The sequence below is a fragment of the Chinchilla lanigera genome, unplaced genomic scaffold (genome assembly GCF_000276665.1).
Source record: "Chinchilla lanigera isolate Chin_1 unplaced genomic scaffold, ChiLan1.0 scaffold00069, whole genome shotgun sequence".
Taxonomy (NCBI): Eukaryota; Metazoa; Chordata; class Mammalia; order Rodentia; family Chinchillidae; genus Chinchilla; species Chinchilla lanigera.
In genome coordinates, this window is record NW_004955470.1 from 5,898,438 (window position 1) to 5,919,415 (window position 20,978).

The 20,978-nt window shown below is 44.7% G+C and overlaps 1 protein-coding gene across 1 annotated transcript in view; it reads right to left on the bottom strand.

Moving 5' to 3' along the window:
- Positions 1-20,978, bottom strand: part of Aff3 (AF4/FMR2 family, member 3) — a 383,610-nt gene that overhangs the window by 98,286 nt on the left and 264,346 nt on the right. Inside the window, exon 10 of the mRNA XM_005400832.1 lies at positions 3,113-3,164. Coding sequence (XP_005400889.1) covers positions 3,113-3,164 — 52 coding nt within the window. The remainder of the gene's footprint in view (positions 1-3,112; positions 3,165-20,978) is intronic.

Below are 20,978 nucleotides of genomic sequence, written 5' to 3' on the forward strand. Positions count from 1 at the left end.
CTTTAATAAAATAATTAACATTTATTCAACAGAAATGTTTCCATATGCCAATGAAAGAGCTACAGAAGGATGCTGATAACAGCACTGTTCCAACAGCCCAAAAAAAATCCCCCTGGCCACCAGCAGTGGAATAGGTAAATTATGGTATATGTGAACAATAGAATACAATACAGCAATGAAAACGAACAACTTCAACTACACACACATGGGTGAATCCCACAAACCATGTTTGCATAAAAGGAGCCAGACACAAAGAGTAAATGCTTTATGATCCCACTGATATAAAGTTCACCCAGGAGCAAAGTTACTCTGTGGTATTAGAACATAGGAGAGTGACTATTTCTTTGGAGGCTGGTGACTGGGTGGGGGCTGTTTATGTCTGTCTCTTGATCTGAGTGTTGGTTACATGGCTGTTTATTTTATGAATATTTAGTAAATTGTATACTTATGGTACATATACTTTTCTCTATGTATATATTATTGTTCACAAATTAATTAATCAATTAATTTTTGGATGAAATCTTGCTATGTTGCTGAGGCTAGTCTGGAAATCCTGGTCTCATGTGATCTTCTTGCCTCAGCTTCTTGAGTAGCTGGCATTGTAAGCAAATACCACTGCGTCCAACTGATTTTTACCATTTTTATAAACAATAAAAGGCAAGCAAATCTTGCCTACTGTATCTGGTGACCTGAAGATGTGAAGTGACCTTAGATTCTGAGGAAGGGGCAGGCCTGGGGATCTAACATTGACTCTAGTTTCCAAATGGAGCCCTGAGGCATAGAGCAGTTGCAGGCCAGACCAAGGTTGCAAAGTGACTAAGTAGCAGAGCCAGGATTTGAACCCTGGAGGAAGGCTCCTGTGGTCTTCATCCTTCAACTTGACTGCTGTCTTTATTGCTCAGAGCTCAGGGAGGAGGAGAGGAGCAAATGCACAGGAGTTCAAGGCTGTGGTGGGAGGGAAGACAGGTGCAGAAACCTGAAGCGATTGAGGACATCTCTTTATTAAAGAGATACCTCCCAGTGAAGTGAATATTCACAAGGCCAACCAGGTGTAACGTGAGGAAAGGTTAAGGATCTTAGTGGGCTATGCTTATTGAGCTGGGAAGTCAGGGAAGTATGTGTTTAGTTTTTGAAAGATTTTGGAGTAAGGGACAAATTCTGATTACACCAGGGAAAATCATTTATGATAAATGCTCACTCATCTTACAATGTCAAAAAAAGAAAAATGAAGTGTGTGTACGTGTGTTGCGTGCATGTATACGCTACATTCTTTTGGGGGAAAATCTTATTTTCATCTGAGACAGAAAAAATACCATATCATTAGGCTTTTTTTAAAGTAAGGAAATTATGATTTTGTGATTAGACCAGGATGTGATTATAGGTCAAAGTAGAACAACTTAATATAATTAGTTTTGAAACAGTAACTGAAACTACAATATACAAAACCACTGCCTGGAGTCTTAATTACACAACAGAGATTACTGTATACAAATCACTCATTCTGTCAGTTCCTTTTATTGCACAGGGATTAAATGCAAGAGTAAAGGACCTGGCCTGGATAGTCTCAATACAATATTACCAATGGGTACAGATTGGATAGGAGTAGTTAATAAAGCCAGTGAATCAAGTGAAAGGGCTTATTGTTTTAGAGTGTGTGTATAGTACATTATTCATAATGAGTTTGTTTAAGCAGAGTTTTCATTGGAAATAGCTCAAGAAGTATTTCCAAATTAAGAAATGTTTGCTAAATAAAAGAGCCTGTGATTTATTTTTTACTATACAGTATCCACACTTCACACATTTGACATGACTTCATCCATACCGTACCCATCTGAACCTCTCAATTAGATAAAACACAAAGGGATGAAGTCATTTGTTTTTAATCTCTTAGACAAGGAACTAAAATCAGGAGTGAAGCTCTTCCACCTTTCTGCTAAGACTGCCGAGTTGTGGGTACCCAATTGCCTCGTGTGATCACGCAGGAGCAAGTTAAACAATCCCTAAAAATCTCAGGACAGCCCTTCTTGCCCCAGAAACCCTTCCTCTCTGGGGTGTTCTCCGCTTGCCAACCTGGTTTCCAGATTCTTTGAGCCCCTGCACACCCTCGCTGCCTCAACCTCTCTGGCAAGGTGAGGAATCTCGGCCTCCTGAGACCCCACTGCCACATTCTCCGCGGACACTTTCCCTGCAAGTGCTCCTCTGACTTTCATTTCACCTCTGCTTGCTCTCGCCGTACGTGATTTGTATTTACATGTCCAGGCAGCAGCACCTCACAATGCCTGTGTATTAGGTCTCATATTCCAAACTCAACTGAGTGGCGTATGTACGTATGTTGTATTGCATGTAAAAGTGACTCCTAATAAAGCTCTCTGAATCCTCTTTCCACCCACGTAGTTTATCCATACTTGACAAAGTACAGTGCAGGCGATGGGAAAAGGGAAACTGAAGGGTAGGAAAGTCTGTCTTCAGTGTTTTCAAACTTGCTTTAAAACACATACGTTTCTTGAAATGCAGAAGTTAAAGTGATGAATGTTAAGTGGATATTTTTTCGCCTTCACTGACTGATCAGAAGAGTAGTTATAACCCCCCTGACTGACGCCTCGAGCTGATAAATCAACAGCAAGGGAGAATATTTCAAGCACATCTATCATTTAAGACAAACAGCCTAGACTGTGTATGATTATTTTTTATTCATCATTTTAGCTCACCTCTGCGTTTGTGCTTTCTCCGTGTTAATAATATCTGTATAAGACTTCTCAATATTTAATGTTACAGCTTGCCTGCCGCATACGGATGAGGTGAAGGTCACATGTTTGAGTTCTAGAAGCCCAGGGAGCTTTGCCAGAAGAAAAGGGAGGGAGCTCTGTTTCTCAAAAGCCCGATCCTAGCCAGCTTCCCTGTCATAATCACAGAACTAAAGTTTTACAGGCAAGGAAGGCCAAGCTACTTTAACAGGCTGGCACAAAAGCTTGTAATTAGCAAAGCGATGCCCAGGAGCACAAAGCAGCACAATTCAGAGTTTCCATGACTCGGGTCACACCCAGCCCAGTCCACAGGGTCAGTGGTACCCACGTCACACCCAAAGGATGGCAATACATAAGAAAAACCTTACCTGTTCACTCTCGTCTTCATCGCTGCTTAGCTTAAGGTCATCTTCTAGCATTCTGAAACAGGGAACAAAGAGGTACAGATACTTAGCAGATTCAAAATAATTCAATGCCAAAATATCACCTTGATAAGAGCAACATTTCAGTAATAAGTCTATTTGATTTCCTAATTTTTTTTTTCCTCCTCTCCCTTTTAAGTGCTTTTCCTCTGATGCACTTAGGAAATAGCAGACAGTTGCATGATGAAAATTAATTCTCACGACAGTCACAGGGTAAGATGTGGGAGGCTTAAGGATTCACTGTTTTAGACATCAGGGCCAAAGAGGGTCACTTCCTGGGGTAGTGGTCATTCTACAGTGACTTGCTCAGTGTTTTCCTCATCCAAGGGTTGAGCTGTGTCCCTAGGCCTGCCCAGGGACCTTCACAGTAAAGAACATGACAGAATGGGTGGAACTCTGTGAAAGCCACAAAGCAATGAACTTGAGTGTGAGTGACACCAGTCCAGGGGCTGCAGGAGGCATCTGCTGAAGACCACCACCTGAGAGGGAGCTCCTTGCACCTGGGAAAGCCACGTATACACCCAGGGACCTCAGGTTCATCCTGACAGAGGCTTTGAATTTGTAAGAGGCTGGAGTGAGGACAAGAGATACAACTTCAGATGATCATTCCTGATGATAAAAACATCATACTCTCACCAGCAATTGCTGGGTTCTTTCTTTATGGAATAACAGTTTGCAGATTTATTCATTTCAAAAGACCTCTTGTTCAGAAGTGCACCCTAGAAAAGCACTCGGTAGCAGCAGAGTGGTTCTGCCAGCGAGTCGGGGGAACGTTACTCTGTACAAAACCTGGGGCTCCAGGCACCTGTCTGGGGGCTGTTCCACCCTCTACTGAAACACCTCACTCTTCTCCTTCAAGTCAGCTTCAGAAGACTGTCCCCAAAATGTGCTTGGGATCTTTTAAAGGCCTATTAGAGACCTATCATCAGGAGATGGCTGTGAAAATTTGTAAGTCGCTTTGGTGGCCTTTGGAGTGTACTAAAGGTGAGAGCTGTCAGAGCAGGGTGCCCCCCGCCTCTGTCCCAGCTGTCTGTGTATATGCAGCTGGTTACTTAAAGCACCCTCTGGCGCCATTCCCTATTCACACAGTGAAGTTTATACTTGGCAATCTTGACGGTCTAGCCCTGCTTTACATTCCACGAGTCTATGAAGTACATTTGTTCCTCTCCACAATGTAGAAAAAAAAATTTTTTTGTTCCAGGATCACAACTGAGACAAATCCAAGTCATTTCTGGGGTGCCACTGAAGTCACTTCCACTAGGACACCAGATCCATCTCCTCACGGGGTGGCAGGCAGCATTTCTTTATTCATGAGACACTGAGCAACGCAGGAAACATCAGCAGAGACTGCAAGGCGTCACGCCCTGTACTTTAAACGACTGGCAGGTCTTTTATTTCCTTAACCTGAGACTCATGCACTGGCTCCCAAGAGAATGGACATCTTGGTGATTTATTAGAGGACTCTTGGAAGTAACCTGCGGAAGAGGACTGTGCTTTCCACTGAGTCCCCAGGGAGTCCCACAGTGACAGCACACAGAATAATGTGTGTTGGTATGGCTGGAACGCAACCCTCCAAAGTTTGTGATTCAGAAATTAATTCCCAGAGTCATATGTTGGTGGTCTATTTCACGAAATGATTGTTACTAGACGAATCAATGTGGGTGGGACCCTAGGATGGCATTAGTGCCCTCTGCCATGTTATGGTGCAGCCTGAGGGCCCTCACCTTGTTCTTAAACTCCTCGTCCCTTGTTCTTGGACTCCTCTACTCCAGCAATGTGAGCCAAACGTGCTTCCATTCTTTACAGATCATCTGGGCTCAGGTGTTTTGTTATAGAAACAGCACGGACTAAGACACGTGTCAGTACATAAAGACACATCTGAATTTCCCACTGCCCCTCACACCTCCAGATCCCAGCCAAGTCACCTCTTGGGTCTTGGCCCTTGTTGTTTATGATGAAACTCAGCTACCTTTGTCATTATTTGCAGAAGAAAAGGAGCTAGGAGTCCATTTTGCTTTGTGACTAATAACCAATCTACCACTGAATTTATCTAGCATATTAAAAATGAATTTATTTTGTTTTTGGAGAAAGTCTAAAAATCACATGTATATTCATCTGTTTTCTATTGCTGTAATAAAATACTGGAGGATGGATACTTTATAAAGTAAAGAGACTAATCTAGTTCACGGTTTTGTGGGCTGGAAGTCCAAGATTAGGCAGCCCCATATCTCTGGGCTCTGCTGAAGGACCTTTTGGTTATATCACAACATAGCAGATAGCATCACAGTGGAAATGACCCGAGAGGGAGAGATTATATGGTGACTGGACGCTAGGAAGGGATTCAGGCTCACTCTTCCATAGCAATTTGCTCTTGTGAGAATGAACTACTCCCTTAGACCAGAGTCCTTTCTGAAGTTGATGTTCCCAGTGACCGAGTCATCTTATACGAGTGCTCACCACCTCTTGCCTTGGCCAGAGTGGGTACCAAGCTTCCAGGACATGAACTTTTGGGGGGACACACTCAAACCACCTCTAAGCCACAGAAACATGTACAAGCACTTTGCATTCAGGAGAGACTTCCAGAGAAACTCAAATGAAACCCCAGACCATTTCAGAACATGAGAAAGTAGCAATAGAAACAACTCGTTAAACAGCTTATACAAGGGCTGATCAAAAAAAATGGTGTGTGCTTAAATAAATACAAATATTATAGTAAAAGACACATCGTCATTAACCCCCCTCAAAATATTCCTCCTCACTTTCAATATCTTATTCTACCATGCTTGCCACCCTCTGAAGCAGCTCTGGAAGTTGTCTTCCGTGAGTGTCTTCACGAGATGTGATAATCACCCAGGGAACGCTGCTGCCAAGTTTCAGTCAGTGAAAGGCGGGCTCAGAAAAACATGGTGCTGTGTCCCATCACTTATTCACTAGATGTGGCACCATGCGATTTAAGGCACTTCCCCGAAGTCGAAAGGACCACGCAATGGAAACGTGTTGAATTAATTCAGAACTTCCAGGCAGCCACGACGCCACAACTGAAGACATTCATGGAAGAGTCTTGTCTTCCAGGTCTGCTCAGGAAGCAGCAAGAACTGTGAGATAAGTATGTTCACAGCGAGGGGGAAGGTTCTGAAGGGGACTCATGGCAGGGTGTCTTTTACTGAGATGAGTTTTTCAAGATGTAAACATTCAGTGTATTTTGTGACCGTACTTCGCACACAGTCCCACAGCCATCCTGGCTGGTGCTACTGTCAAAACGTGAGAGCACAGACTTTGAAAGACCAGTCATGTCCACACTTCCCCCTACCTCCTAACGCATGCGCAAGCCCTTGCTGTGGTAACCGAGGCTCAATTCCCAGCACCGTCCGAGAACAGGAGCCCTTCTGCTATGTTCTGGCGGTTGCCAGCACAGCCCCTGACTCCCTTGGGAAGGACAGCGCTTTTCCCTTTGCCCTCACTTTTCACAAAGCCCTCACTTTTAATGCCGATCATATCAGAGCGGCCTCTTCAAGCGCCTGAGGAAGACAAGGAGTGTTCCGAGGTCACAGCTGAACAGTAAAATGTGGCTGGAGAGGAAAAGAGAGTAACTACGGCACCCACAAGACCCTGAGGCCTGTCCACATTTGGTGCATGGTGAGTGGACAGCAGGTTGTGGTCGCCTCCCTCAGAACACAAACACCGTCATCGTAGAGGTGCCCGGCTCTGGCCAGCTCCCGATCTCTAGGGAGTGTGTTCGCCATTTGCCCATTTCCTAAAGAACTTGGGATGGCACAAGTATATTAAACAATAAACACACAAAAGTATTAAGCCGAGAGTAAAAGGACAATGAGAACGGACTGTTGGTTAGGCTCCCGGGCATGGGGTGTGGCTCTCCACCTGTTTCTGAAAAAGGAAGGCAAAGACGGACCCTGGGCTAGGGATCGAGTGTGGGGTTGGCCGCATGGGCACCTTCCACACCCGGACCCCCCCAGCAGCTCCAGGGGTTCCTCCTCTAATGATGTCCCCCATCAGAGCCAAGCTGCCTCCTGTCCCCTCCCCTTCACAGCCTGAGTCCTCGAACCCAGGGAGGAGATCTCATTGCTGAATGATGTTTGCTGCAGATGTGCTAAGCAACTATTAGACCTGACCTCATTCAGCCCACAGCAACCCCTTCAAGGTAGGAGGTGTGCACTGCTGGGGGAGCAGCCTGCAGGAGTCAGAGCATGCAGAAAGGTCCTGGGGTCACATAGCCCAGGATGAATCCTAGCTTGCTGCCACTCAGGCAGCTGAACAATCTGGTACTGTCTTAAAGGGCTTCCTAGAGAGCTCATTACACACTTCCTGGAATGTGCCTACTACAGAGCCTGGCAAAGGGACCTTCAGTTGGTGTCCATGGTTATTGATGCATGACTGGGCGTCCCCCTTTCGTATTCACGTCCACCAACTCAACCAACTGTGGATCAAAAATACTCAAAAAATTGCATCTGTATGGAACATATAGACTTTATGTCCATATTTCCTACACAATAGAGTTTAACACCTCTTTATATAGCATTTACACATATTGGGTATTATAATAAATTCAGACATAATTTAAAGTATATAGGAGGGGGTGCTGGGGATTTAGCTCAGCGGCACAGCACCTGCCTGGCAAGCGCAAGGTTGTGAATTTGATCCCCAGTACCGGAAACAAACAAACAAACAAACAAACGAAAATAAAGTATATGGGAGGAACTGATCAGGTTACATGTGAATATTATGCCATTTTATGTGAGGCACTTGAGCACCCACAGGTATTGGTATCAGAGGGAGATCCTTGAACCAATCCATCCCCACGGATATCAAGGGACAAGTGTATTCCCTTTGGATCTGTGAGGGACCAGGTCTTAGTGCATTACAGACGCTCAGATGGGTGAGCAAGCTGACAAAGATGTCTTTATAATGAAGCCCTGAGACTAAGCGAGTGCTCTCCTTTGAGGCCCCTTTGAAGTGACTTTCGCTCGTGACCGGGGGTGGGAATATAACTGCTACTGTGGCTGATTGGTCTGTCTACAGCAAATGTGCTGTCAGCAGCAAATGTGCACGGGAAGGTCTGCCTGGGAGCCAGCGCGGGGCCATGTGGCCAGGAGTCCCCCTCGAGGCCTGCTGTCTCACGACAGCGGGGACACTGCAATAAAACTGAACTTTTAAAACTGAGGTTAGAGAGCAGAGGAGCAGCTGGAGGCACAAAGAAACCTGGACTCTACGGCCTTGACAAGAGAAGAGCCGTCAAAGTGCTGCCAGGAACGTCCTAGAGAGGAACTTGCGCTGACTTCACAGCGGAGTCCGACCCAGGTAACTGAACTGTGACAGTTAAAGAACACAAGGAGGGTTTTAAACATGTAATTTAGATTCTACCCACTTTAAGAACTTCTTTTTTGTTTGTTTGTTTTTTTTCCAGTACCAGGAATCGAACTCACGACCTTGCGCTTGCCAGGCAGGTGCTGTGCCGCAGAGCTAAATCCCCAGCCCAAGAACTTCTTAAAACTATTGTCTCTACCATGTCATCTCACATCCCTAACACCAGGGACAGAGAATCTAGACTGAACCACCGGCAGAATGGCTCTTGGTCTCGCGCCTAGAAGGAAGACCCTGCTCGAGCTCAGCAGAGGCGAGGATGAGAGAGAACCGCCACTGGGAAGTTCCCAGACCAAGCACATGCATGCAACTTTCTTATTCCCTCCAGTGACCTTTCCCTTCCTGAAAGTAAAAGACAAACAAGACCATGCCTCACTGCCACCAGCAGAAAGAGAGTCCAAGCCCCCGACTGTCATGCGCTCCTGTGCTCATGAGCACGTATCCGTGGAATGCACACCGTCCCCCAGGGCTGGTTCCCTTCCCTTGTGACGGTCCAATCAGCACTGTCATTTTATCTACTTTTCAATGCCTCAAAATTGTGATGCTGTGGCATACACAACCTTAGCACAACCAACTGTCTTGGTAAGACAAGGTAGACTCAGCTGCTCTCAGGAGAGGCAGGAATCCAACACAGTGCTTGCAACTTAAACATATGATTATCGTAACTTCCCTGTGTTCATTATTTGTTTTCAGCCAAGCAAGAGGCAAGCTTATGTTGTAGCTGGTGTCCACCTTTTGGGGGCCCTAAATGTTTCTGGAAGCAGAAAGAACAGCCTCCCCTTACCAGATGGCTGCAGCTTCTGAAGCTAATATGTACTCCACGCAGGTACTGTGGACGGGACATTAACCACCTTCAGTGTAACGACAGCCATTTCACAGAGTGGTGGTTTTTAATTAATAGGATTTCCCCAGAATTATTTGTCATTTGGGGCTCTTAGAAGATCTGCATCCTTTAGTCCTTTAAAGTTCATTTCATTTTGGTTCATTTTAATGGTTTTTAAAAATTCTGAGTTTTAATTGGGCTCTTTGACGCTTACATTTGCATCTATGGCAGGAGCTGTTACTTTCTCCACCTACCAGAGAAAAACTTTATGAATCCCCATTAAACATATTCATATATGCAAATACCTATCCTAGCAATTAGTCTGGCTTGATAGCCTATTTGTTATGCAAGCACACCCCTGTAGGTATTCGCAAGCCCTCATTTCTAGGAGTACTCCGGACGTGGGAGGGGATGCTAGACAACTCATTCCACTCTTCCTGCAGCCCACTGCTCCGCTAGGGTCAGTGCTACCATCTGTCCAGGGTGATTTTCTTTAAGAGCTGACACCTTCCACTCTGCAGTTGTTCAGGAGAACTAAGCTCCCATCATTCCAGGGAACTGGGAACCTGGGAGGGTGGCACTGGCTCCCGCTGGGGTTGATGTCTGAATGTGAAGTGGCCCCCAGGGTTCTTGGGGGTGTATGTCGGCTGGTGGTCTGGCAGGCACCTGAGGCCCTGACACTGAGACACTTCCCTCATGACACTGAGTACATTCCTAACAGGACCTCACCACAGCATTTACTTCCCCACAAGGTAGGATTCCAAGGAGAACTGAGATCTCCTCTCACGTCTGCACCTGCTAGAAACTACTGTTCATTCATTCAACCAGTGGAGCCCAAGTCATTGGAAAACAAGTTCCCAAAAAGGCTATGCACTTGCCCTCAAGGAGCATCCAGTTGGTAGGGTACAGAGGCAGTAATTCAACGATGTTAGCTTGGAAGAGTAAACATTAGAGCATAGAGATGCTCTTGGAGACTGGGGGAGCCGGTCAGGAAAAGCTCCCTAGACAAGGGCATGTCTGAGCTGTCTTTAAGGTCCTGGAGGAACCACAGAGACACAGCCCACTCTATGAAAAGCCACTGTCCCACAAAATAAGGGTAACAGCCAAGTATGGGGTGTTTGGGGGAACAGAGGTAACTTATTTCCCTCTTTCCTGTGGTATTCCTTGTTAAAAAGAAGGTGATGCACATTCGGGCTTGTGGGTGGAGCTCAGGGGTGTGGCGCTTAACCTTGCACAAAGCCTTGGGCTCTATCCCCAGCACCAAGCAAAAAGACGCACGCACGCACAGCTCTAGACTTCATAAATGGAAAATGGTATTCAGTGAAATGTCTCCTCTCTGTCCTTGTCTTTGTCTGCTGACTTCCTACTCTTGTCCTCCACAGTCTCCCTGTTTGTAGTTTCTCTTGGAACATCTCAGAGTTTCTTCACGCATTAACAAGCCGGCATGCATGCAGCATGTTAGACCCAGCAGAGCAAGCACGCAGTGGGCATGCATAGGGCAGACTGGACTCTCGTGACTCACTGTGCTAAACAGCTCCTAAGAAGGCTCCCCAGGTTCCCTGCCTCCTGGTACTCACTGCCTTGCGTGAGGACTTCTGGTGGGATGCTGCATGCATGCTCCTTCGCTCATCTCCTTGGCTTGCTCTGTGGTTGCAAGCTGCCATGCCCAGTGGAGCAGTACCCATGGCAAGGAAGCAAGGGGCATCCTTCAGGCAGTGCCAAAAGGGACTCAGGCTCTCGCCTAGTAGCCCAGAAAAATCTGAACCCTGCTGCCAACCCCAAGAGTGAGCTTCGAAGTGGATCTTCTTGCAGTGACGCTTGAGGAGACCATGGTCCTGACTGATGCCTTGTGAGCATCTGTGACAGACACTGAGCCAGAGGACCCCGTGAAGCCACACCCGATTCCTGACCCACTGAAACGATGATCTCACAGGTGTTGTTTTAAGCCATTAAATCGTGGAATCATTTGGTAAGCATGGATAAGGAACTTATATGCTAATGGACAATATTAACTTTTTGACAATATTAATATTTAGCATGTCTTTTCTTCAAGATTTCTCCCAGTTACTCAAGTCAAACCATCTGTAGCCACTACTGAGGCTGAATTGGTAGTGTCATATTTCCCAATGGTCACATTTTAAAAGTAAAAATAAAGAGGTGAACAAGAAAACAGCCTGTTGCTAGACACAGGTGCAAGTCTCTCGGTCCTTCTTTTCAATCCTGGCCTTCCTTCCAGCCATCATACCTCAGTGAAAGGAGTCACTGGTGAGGAGGTAATATGCTATTTTTGACAACCCTTAGGCTGTAACTACTTATTAGATCCTTCTTGCATATCTCTGTCTTCCTGAGAAACCACTTTGAAGATACCACCACGTATTACAGCAGCCATTGATATTTTCCTACTAATCTATCCATAACTGTGTTGTTTGTAATGTTCCTATCCTATTTCATAATGTATGTTTATTATTATGTGTTTCCTACAACAACCATTGAGAATCGTTAATGATTTTTCAATAGGTCACTCATGTATAGCTCTATTTATTTTCTTTAGAAGCCACTTTGAAGATACCAAAGTATAGCACAACAACTCTTGATAATCTCCTACCTCTTTTGTCTCTAATGCACTATTATTTGTCTATTTGTTTTCCTGAGAAACTATTTTGTAGATAATAAGATGTAAAACGATAACCATTGATAATTTCCTACCATTTTGTCTGTAATATGCTAAGTCCCCCCTATTATTATGTTATCCTTGTTTTACTCTTTAAAATAAAAAAAAAAATAAAGAGGTGAAATAGTATTTTTAAGCCAGCCTACAATTTTAGCACAATAATGTACAAACCGAGCATTCAACAGGTGTACCTGACAAGCCACCCCTCTACTGTACAACCCAACCTCGACCCCTTGTCAGAAGCTGGGGGTGTCTGAGTCTTCAGGAGGGTTTATCAGTTTCCTGCTCACTCTGAGCCCTTGGCCCCTTTGTGTCTTTTCTGACAGCAATCTCCTTGCACTTCTGCTTAACGGAACACACTGGACAAGCCTGGCAAGTAATGGCCTTCGTAACTTGGAGAGTAGTGGTGCTTAGACAGGAGACAGAGAAGGCTCTGGTCAAAAAGTCAGTGCAATTGCACATCTCCTCTGACAATTCCTGGTAGGTGTCAGGATCCTACAGGCTTATTTTGTCTGAGTTACATGTATCAGTGAATAATATCACTGCAAATTCTGATGCAGCTTTTCATGGCATGCTGCAGTGTCAGCGTGGGCTTCATGCAAGAGCTGGGAAGCAGAAGTGAACATGTATTTTCAGGACAATGGGTTCAGGGGTCATGTCCTAGGAAAATGGAGCCCTGGGCAGCCTTGTAACATGTCTCATAAAACTCTGACCACCCGGCAAGGGACATCTGAGCACCAGTTACTCTAACCGATCTCTTGCCCGTTCCTCTTGGATGAGGTTAAGACTCACAGTAAATCACGGAAGTTACTTGAAATTTCTGAAAGAATGATGTATTTTGAAATGTGTGCTGTTTGTTCTTTTTACTTGGAATTATAATTCTAGCCAGGGGAAGCTGAGCAGCCTGGAGGGACCTCTTCAATGCAATAACAGGAACACCAGGTCCTCTTCCCTCGAAATCTCATGGCTCTTCCACCCAGAAAAATGCAAATGCCAGACAAAGATCATGTGATTGTGAAAACATAAAAATGCTCCATCTTTTCCATTTTGGGCAGTGCAGGCCACAGTGATGAAGTCGTATTCTTGGAACACATTAGACTTGAAAATTGCTTCCTCTTGAAAGAATTACAGGGAATGAGGGCTATATGTACTCTATCATTTCTATCAAAAGACAACACAGCTTAGAAGTAGCGCTTTTACTGGGAATGGCTTGTCCCCAAAGATGGTTTTAAAATTCTTGTCTTTGTTTGTTACAAGGACTTCTAGAAAATTAGTTTCTGAACTTGATGTTCTTGGTATTAAAGGATTGAATTCCCTGGGCTGAATGACAGTAAATACAGTGTGTAAAAAAGAACAGCATCTTTTCCTGGGAGGACATAGAGAGGTCAGAGGATACGGACTGGGGACACAAAGTTTTCTTGGCTGTACATATTCCATGATGGGCACTTCTTTTTTTGTTATAGTTTTAAATAATTATTAGCATGTGTTTTTGATACATAACTGCATTCATTTTGAGGATTACTCTTTGAAGAGGAATTCATACTGAACCAATGGGGAAGTGAGATGCATACATAAGGATTTGGCCCAAGTCGGTGATGATGATGAGTATTCATTGGTAGTAAATTAATAAACAGGTTGTCTATTCTGTTTGAGGACTAATACTTTGCTTATTTAACTGATAACTGTTGATGGTAAGAATTCACTGACTCTAGAAAGGTCACACATACATTAGGTTAGGATTCGTTCTTTGGTTTTAAATATCGGGTTCTGCATTTTGGGGCTGTTGTTATTGATGAATGAATTCTAACCAGGGTCCCTAAGTACGAGATTTATTGGAACAGACAAACTGTTAGAATCAGCAAGGAGAACCAAGTTAATCTTTTAATTAGAAAATATATGTACTTGAAGCCACGCCAACTTTCGTGGGTTGCTTGACTATGACACAGCCCAGTCATTTGTGAATTTTGCCGCACACTGGAACCAACTGAAGATCTTCAAAAAATATTGATGCCTGGCTCCCACCCCACCTGTGCTTCCTGAGATAACAGGTTTGGGGTGCAATCTGAGTGTCCAGATATTCCAAAGTTCCCTTGGTGAGTCTGATTCACAGTCAAGTTTAACAACCTTGTATAGCACAGTAAGAACTGGGCCGAGCTCGAAGAGCTGCAGGTCAGAATAGCTGTACAGCTTGGATAGTTTTCTCCTAAGGTTTAGTTTGTCCACTGTTAAAAGGGGATGACTGTCAGGACTCAAATTAGATAACACAGGTGAACACCCAGGATCAACTGCAAAGCCTTACAGGTTCTCAGTAATGGCTTCAGCACTGCTTGGGGAGTTTTACAAAATCTTTGTTCATGGGCCTTATCCTCAGGCATTCTGGTTTTACTGGTCTTGGATAGGCCACAGTGTACCCCTAAGTTTATGTGCTGAACCATAATCTTGGCCTTAGTGTGCATCCTTACGAGGCTATTCTCTAGTTTTAAAATGCTAGCCAGGCATGGTAGCACATGCCTGTAATCCCAGTACTCAGGAGGCTGAGGCAGGAGGATTGTTGGAAGTTCGAGACCAGCCTGGGCTACAAAGTGAACTCAAGGCCAGCCTGAACTGCACAGTGAGACACTGTCTCAAAAAGACAGAAAAAAAGGCGCTCGTATAATTGTCTTCTGTGACTAACACAAGTTCTCTGATGTCTTTTCCAATTTGCAGAGTTTTATGTTGGGCAGTCAGTTACATAGGCTATATCAGAATTAACTGCCGCAGGAGAACTACCTGCTTTCTGGAGTAAGTCGACAGTACTGAGCACTAAGGCCTAAGATTTACAAATTTAAACTTTCTCCACTGAATCTATTTAGTTGCAGCTTCCCCCCAAATGTCATAAGGACCAAAAAACAACATAACAAAACAAAGCAAAAACCAAAACACTCTCTTTGCTCCGGACATCCGTGAGGTTACTTAAGATTCATTAAAGAATTTTAACAACTCTGTCCTCTGCTGTGTGGCTCCTTCTGCCTCCTGTGATTGTGAGGACCAGTCCAGAACTGGATATTACAGAGGTTCAACCCAGAAACGGTCCAGTTCCTAGAACACACACCCTCATGATTTTGAACCTGTGATTTGGAGGCTTTATACTGACCCACTAATCCTCTCGGCTGCAAACATAATAAACTGATAATTTAAATGTAAAAAAAGGAAAGACTTCTATGTTCTATATTTTAAAAAAAATCCCATTAGCTACTCATTGGATTGGCAGACTGGTATATGATCCCCCAAAGAAGGCATTTCTGTGAATTCAGCTTTAGTGCTTCCACTTTTGTAATATTTTGCATATTATATCTGGTACTTCCAGAATTTTTCATTATAAGCTAATCCAGGTGGCCTGACTACATGAATCAAATAAATGCAATGGCTTGAAAATTAAGCCAAGTATATTAAATATTATAAACTAATTGTCAGGTAGACACACTGGATTTTGCAATAAGAAACAAGATTACCCAGTCAACATGGCTCTCTACCACCACTTACAACCTCTTGGTGGTTGTTCAGATCAAGGTGACACAGAAGGTATCACACCATGTGAAAGAAATTCTGCCGTAGCAGCTGCAGAGGAGGGTTCCATTGACTGGGCTGGAAACAGGGCCACCAGAAGCGACCACAGCCGCCCATCAAGAAGGTTTCATCATTTTCCCATGGTTCTGCATCAAGTATGTTCTGAGTTTAAGTAAAGATGAGTAAAATCACAGAATCAAGTAATCTGCTGCTTGTTCTACATTTTACGCGTTCATCTACTTGACTTTCCAGTGGTAAAATGAATCCAAGTGCCAAGATAATATTTCATGTGAAAAATTTTAAGTGGGGATGTAGATCTTTGAAACACATTCTGAGTGTAGTAAAGTGCTGCTTCTCCCTACTGAAAATTGTGATAAATTTAGTCACCATTCTAGAAGTGACACTGTAAAGCCTGCCTACGTGGGTCTACTCATTGGTGGAAGATGGGAGGGAAGGGATGGAACATTCCCTGTTCCAATGAAGATTTCCTATTGCAGGTGAGTCATGAATGCTGACCTATAGTTTGGAGTTAAAATGGCAGAAAACCAACTGGTCTCTGGGTCCATACTCTGTGAAGAGTAAGAAGTTAATCTTGGAATAATTTCCCCCCACCACCCCTGGGCTCATGGCTCCAAGGAGATCATTCTTTTCTGACTGAGCTAGTGGATCCTCCCCATGGTATAATATGGTCTCTATTCTTGTGTCTTTGCTAAAATGTTTCTCCTCTCTTCACCAGTGGTTGTGGGCTGGTCACCTTGCATGGTGAAAGGCTGGGCAGACTTTACCCCTTTTAACAGGTTCCCAGCCTATACTTGCACAAAATACAAGTAAATAAACCCCTAACAGCAGTCTAAAAGGAATGATCTCAATGGTAAAAGGTTTTAGATTCTGTGGCAGCCCCCAGATGCGCCATTTTACCTTCATCCAATTTCAAAGCAGCCATTCCTGCTCCAGAGCCTAAAGAGGGTGCATTAGTCAGCTTTCTCACTGCAGAAACACAATACCCGACAACCACAGCTGAAGGGAGGAGAGGGCTAAGTTGACTCATGGTTTGGAGGGATTCAGGCCATGGTTAGCTGGATCCAAGGCAGAAACCACACAGCAGAAGAGCATGGTAGCTCAAAGATGCTGAATTAAGAGCAGCTAGGAAGGCAGAGCAGGGAAACAGCGCCAGAGAGGAAGGGTCGAGCCACCCTATGTGGAACTCGAAATCCTATCTCCATGACGTACCCAGACACACTCAGAAGTGTGCTTTACTAACCCCGCCCAGGTAGCTCCCAGGCCAATCCAGTTGATGGAATTAAGTTTAGCCACTACTGACGGTCTGGTGGAATCTGGGAGATGGGGTAATGTGACATCAACTCCAGGCAGCATTACCCTCAATGGTCCTTGACAACTAGGAGCCAAGTCTGCTCAGAATAATGTCATATCACAGCCTTTCTCATCTGTGGCAATATTAACCCATTAAGTCCTCTTCCACTGACTGCCTATATGTGCCAGGCACTGTGCAGCCCATGGAGATTAGCCATGAAGAAGCAGCTCCTGCTCTGCTAGTGCAACAGCTCAGGATCACTGAACTTTCTCATACAGGAAAACAGTTCCAAGATCTTTTGAAGAAGCCTCTGAGTGCCGCAAGTTTGGGACATTAACTGCAAAACAGATAGAAGGGTCTACAAATGTAACTTTACATGGCCAAGAAACACGTGCTACCTAAAATTTACCCCTGGCTGCCGGGTACTTTCTTCAGTGCCACCCATGCTGTCATTTCTAATAAATAGCTAAATACACAGAAGTGCACACCCTGGAAATAATTTTTTTTATAGCGCTGGGATCAAGCCCAGAACCTTGCACACAGTAGGCAAGATAAGTGCTCTACCATTCGGCCCTGTGCTTGCTGATTCTTTTTGACCAGCATCCGGCTAGGAACATGCTTCCAAGAGAACAGAGGTGTTTCTGGACAGCAGTGGAAGTGGTCTCATCAGATTAACTAGGCAAGTCGTGAGAATGAGAGATAAATTTAAGCAAGGACGGGAGAGGGAATGACTTCAGTGTGTTCTGACATAGAGGAGGCTGAGTTCTGAGCCGGGAGAATGGGAGGAGAGGCCACATCAGCTGGCCTGAAGGATACAGAAGGGGCAGCAAGAAAACAGGGCAAGAAAACACAGGGCCTAAAGAAAAAACCCAGGCTAGCAAGCAGTCAACTAGTTTTAAATAAACTTTTATCTCATCTTGCATTTATATTTATAGCAAAGCTATGATAACTGAGTTCTCAAATACCAATGGTCTTTTACTTAGGATGGTTTGATTGAGGAGTTTTTGGCCCTTCAGCAGTGTGAGGATGTAGCCAAACTATCACTTGCTGTTCACTTTTAACTCAATAAATTACATGAGAGATTCAGCACTTTATTATAAATTAGGCTTTGTAGTAGATGATTTTGCCCAACTGGAGCAAATGTGTTCTGAGCATGTTAAAGACAGGCTGAGCAAAGCTATGATGCTAGGGAGGGTAGGTGTATTAGATGCACTTATGATTTAGGATATTTTCAAGTTGTGATGGGGTTGTCTGCATGTAGCCCCAGCCTTCGTCATGGAGCCAAGGTTGGGTTTGTCAGGTTTCCTCACTATGAAGTCACTCTTTTACCTCCTCTTCAGCCTGTACATGGAAGTCACTAAGCACAATCCATACTTGAGGAGGAGGGAGTTACGATCCTCCAGGAACAGGCAGTATCTACACAAATTATTCTGAATTCTTCTGCATAGGAAGTTTGTCCATATATGCATCCATCCATCCACCCATCCATCCATCCATCCATCTATCCATCTATGCATCCATCCATCTTCTTTTATTTATATCAGTATAGTCTTTTGCATATTTATTTCTATGATGGATTATATCCTAATACTTGCCAACTGTTATAAAATCTCATAAAAACTACTAGACTGAGTAGTAGTTTTTATCAGATTCTTGAGTAGTTCTGGGACTCTGTAGGTACAGCAAAGGGGCAGAGACAAATGGAATCGCCATGTACTGCCAACTGCTGGAACAGGTTTAAATTGAAGGCTTTCCATTACCTGTGCAAAGTGGATAAAATTGTGGCCAAGCAGACGTTTAAATCTTAGCAAAGCATTTGGAGCTGTGAACAGCAAAAGCAGGATTCTTTCCAAATGACAGCTGTGTGTATCTGCACACACACACTCAAGCTGTCAAGGACACTCAATGGCCAGATGGAGTGGGGATCTTTGTCTCTTGGTCTTGCTTGGGTATTCTGATTTGTGTGCCATGTTGGACACTCTTTCCTTGGCCTGCTCCTTGTGCATTTTCTCTGACTTTCCCGGCTCTCTCTGACTTCCCATTTCCTCTGATGCCCCTGCTGGCCACTCTTCCAGAGGCTTCCATCGCCCTCGGATCCCTCTGTCAGTTCCCTTCTGCATTTCCCATCTCCACATCTACTGCCAAGTGTGACCCACGGGCAGCTCCCAGAGGACAGTGCCCCTGGTGTTGCCACACTGTGACCTCTGGAAGGAATGGCCTTTTATCTCCCTGGGCATCTTCAGCAAAGTGCCTGGCACAGATTAACCATAAAATACACAGTGGCTATGACTGCATTAATCTCGCTTGGATGGGACTACACCGTGATTTGCTTGAAACCAGAACCAGTCATGTCCCTATTGAAAACCCAGCCTGCATTACCAAATTTAGTACCCAGGGCAGCAGCAGCGTTGCCACCCACCTTTGCATGTGTGCAAGGATTTGTGACTTCCTCTCTCTCCTTCCTCTGGAGGACGAGACACCTAGTGGTGTCTGTGTATTTCCAAAGCTTTCTCTGTCCCTTGCCATACAGAGTCAGGTCACCAGCTTACTAACTCACCCACTCGCGCTCTCCCTCCAGTCCTTTCTGCGGTTCCAGGACCCATCTTGCTGCAACCTGTCTGCAGTTTCATTCTCCACACTTGCTGCTTCCGTGGACACAGCGGGCTCATCACAGGTCAGCCTCAGCTCACTGAATGGCTGCCCGTCCCTCGCTGGCGCCCAAGTCTGGAGCAGCACCAGGTCCTTACAGTGCCCTTTCTCTGCTCCTTCCTCCTCTCTGTTCTCCACCATTTCTCGCCTTCAGAGGCCACTGCAAAGGGCACATCTTCTGCATGTTCAGCGACCTCAGTTAATCACCCTCTACGCTGCATGTCTGCCACCCTGTATTGCAATTATTTGTCTTCAAGTGTGTCTCAGGCACCTGAGGCATGGGCTCCCTGGACCTTACTCCTCTCTGTAGGAGCGCTGGGCGGGGCTTTCATTATACAAAGCAGAGTCACTCCTGTCACACCCGCCTAACACGGAGTCAAAGAGGGAAAGGGAAACACTCAGCTCATGGACACCCGGTCCAGCAATAACTCACAGACGCGAGCCAACCAACCAGCCTGCTCTTTCTTTAAGGCTGTTTTTACTTAGCAGCCATCAAGGAAACTGCCAAGTATGACCTTAAGACTAGCTTTACATAGCGACCGCCACCACTTGGCAGTCAGAACTTGCGAGTTCCCCAACCGCCCAAAGAGCCAAGGAACTCTCCGTTCAGAATCACTTGTCTGGATTTCTCTGTCCTACAAGTCTCCAAACTTCTCTGTTCTCCGGACACATCACAGGCCACTTCTACTGATGCACATGAGTCCTGGATTAAAATCTTCTTCTTTATTCCTAAATAAAAATGTCTCTGTTGGAGATTGGCTATGTTTCTGTTCAACTTCGATATGGACATGAACGACAGTTTAACAGGACAAGCATAAGCACGCATTCCTTCATAACAGGGGACAAGACTTGCACTAGGTTTTGATCCATGAAAGAAACAGGTCCATGAAAGAAACAGAATGCATTCAACATCCATCTTCAGTGAGCTGAAAAATTGTAACAGTAAGCTACAGAAGCTTATTTTAAAAAATACAACACTTGAACTGATAATAAACATGTTCTTTAAAACTCCTCGTCAAGCTGACTTTAAAAACCCAAAGTGGTGGGGCAAGTACGTTTCCCACAGAATCAGAGCAGCAGTAGGAAACTGCTGAGAACGCTGAGCCTCCCTTGGCTGTGTTTCTGCTTATGAAATCACAGTTCCAGGGCTGAGGGAGCAGGTTCCTCTGTTAGAGAGACGGCTCTTTTGCAAATGAGAAGGGAATCAAGGGACGCAGGGAGAGGGGCCGGAGGAAGGGGAGAGGGCTTAGAAAGAACTAAGACGCATTTTGTACGCAGCAAACTCCCCATGACGCATGCACTCACTAAGTACTGCAAACGTGGGCTCATAAAAATAAGAATTAAGTAAAAATCAAACTTAAAAAGAAAAAAAAACCAAAACATACAAAAGTAACTGCTGGCTATTTCTTATCCAGACATTTTCCCGGGAAAA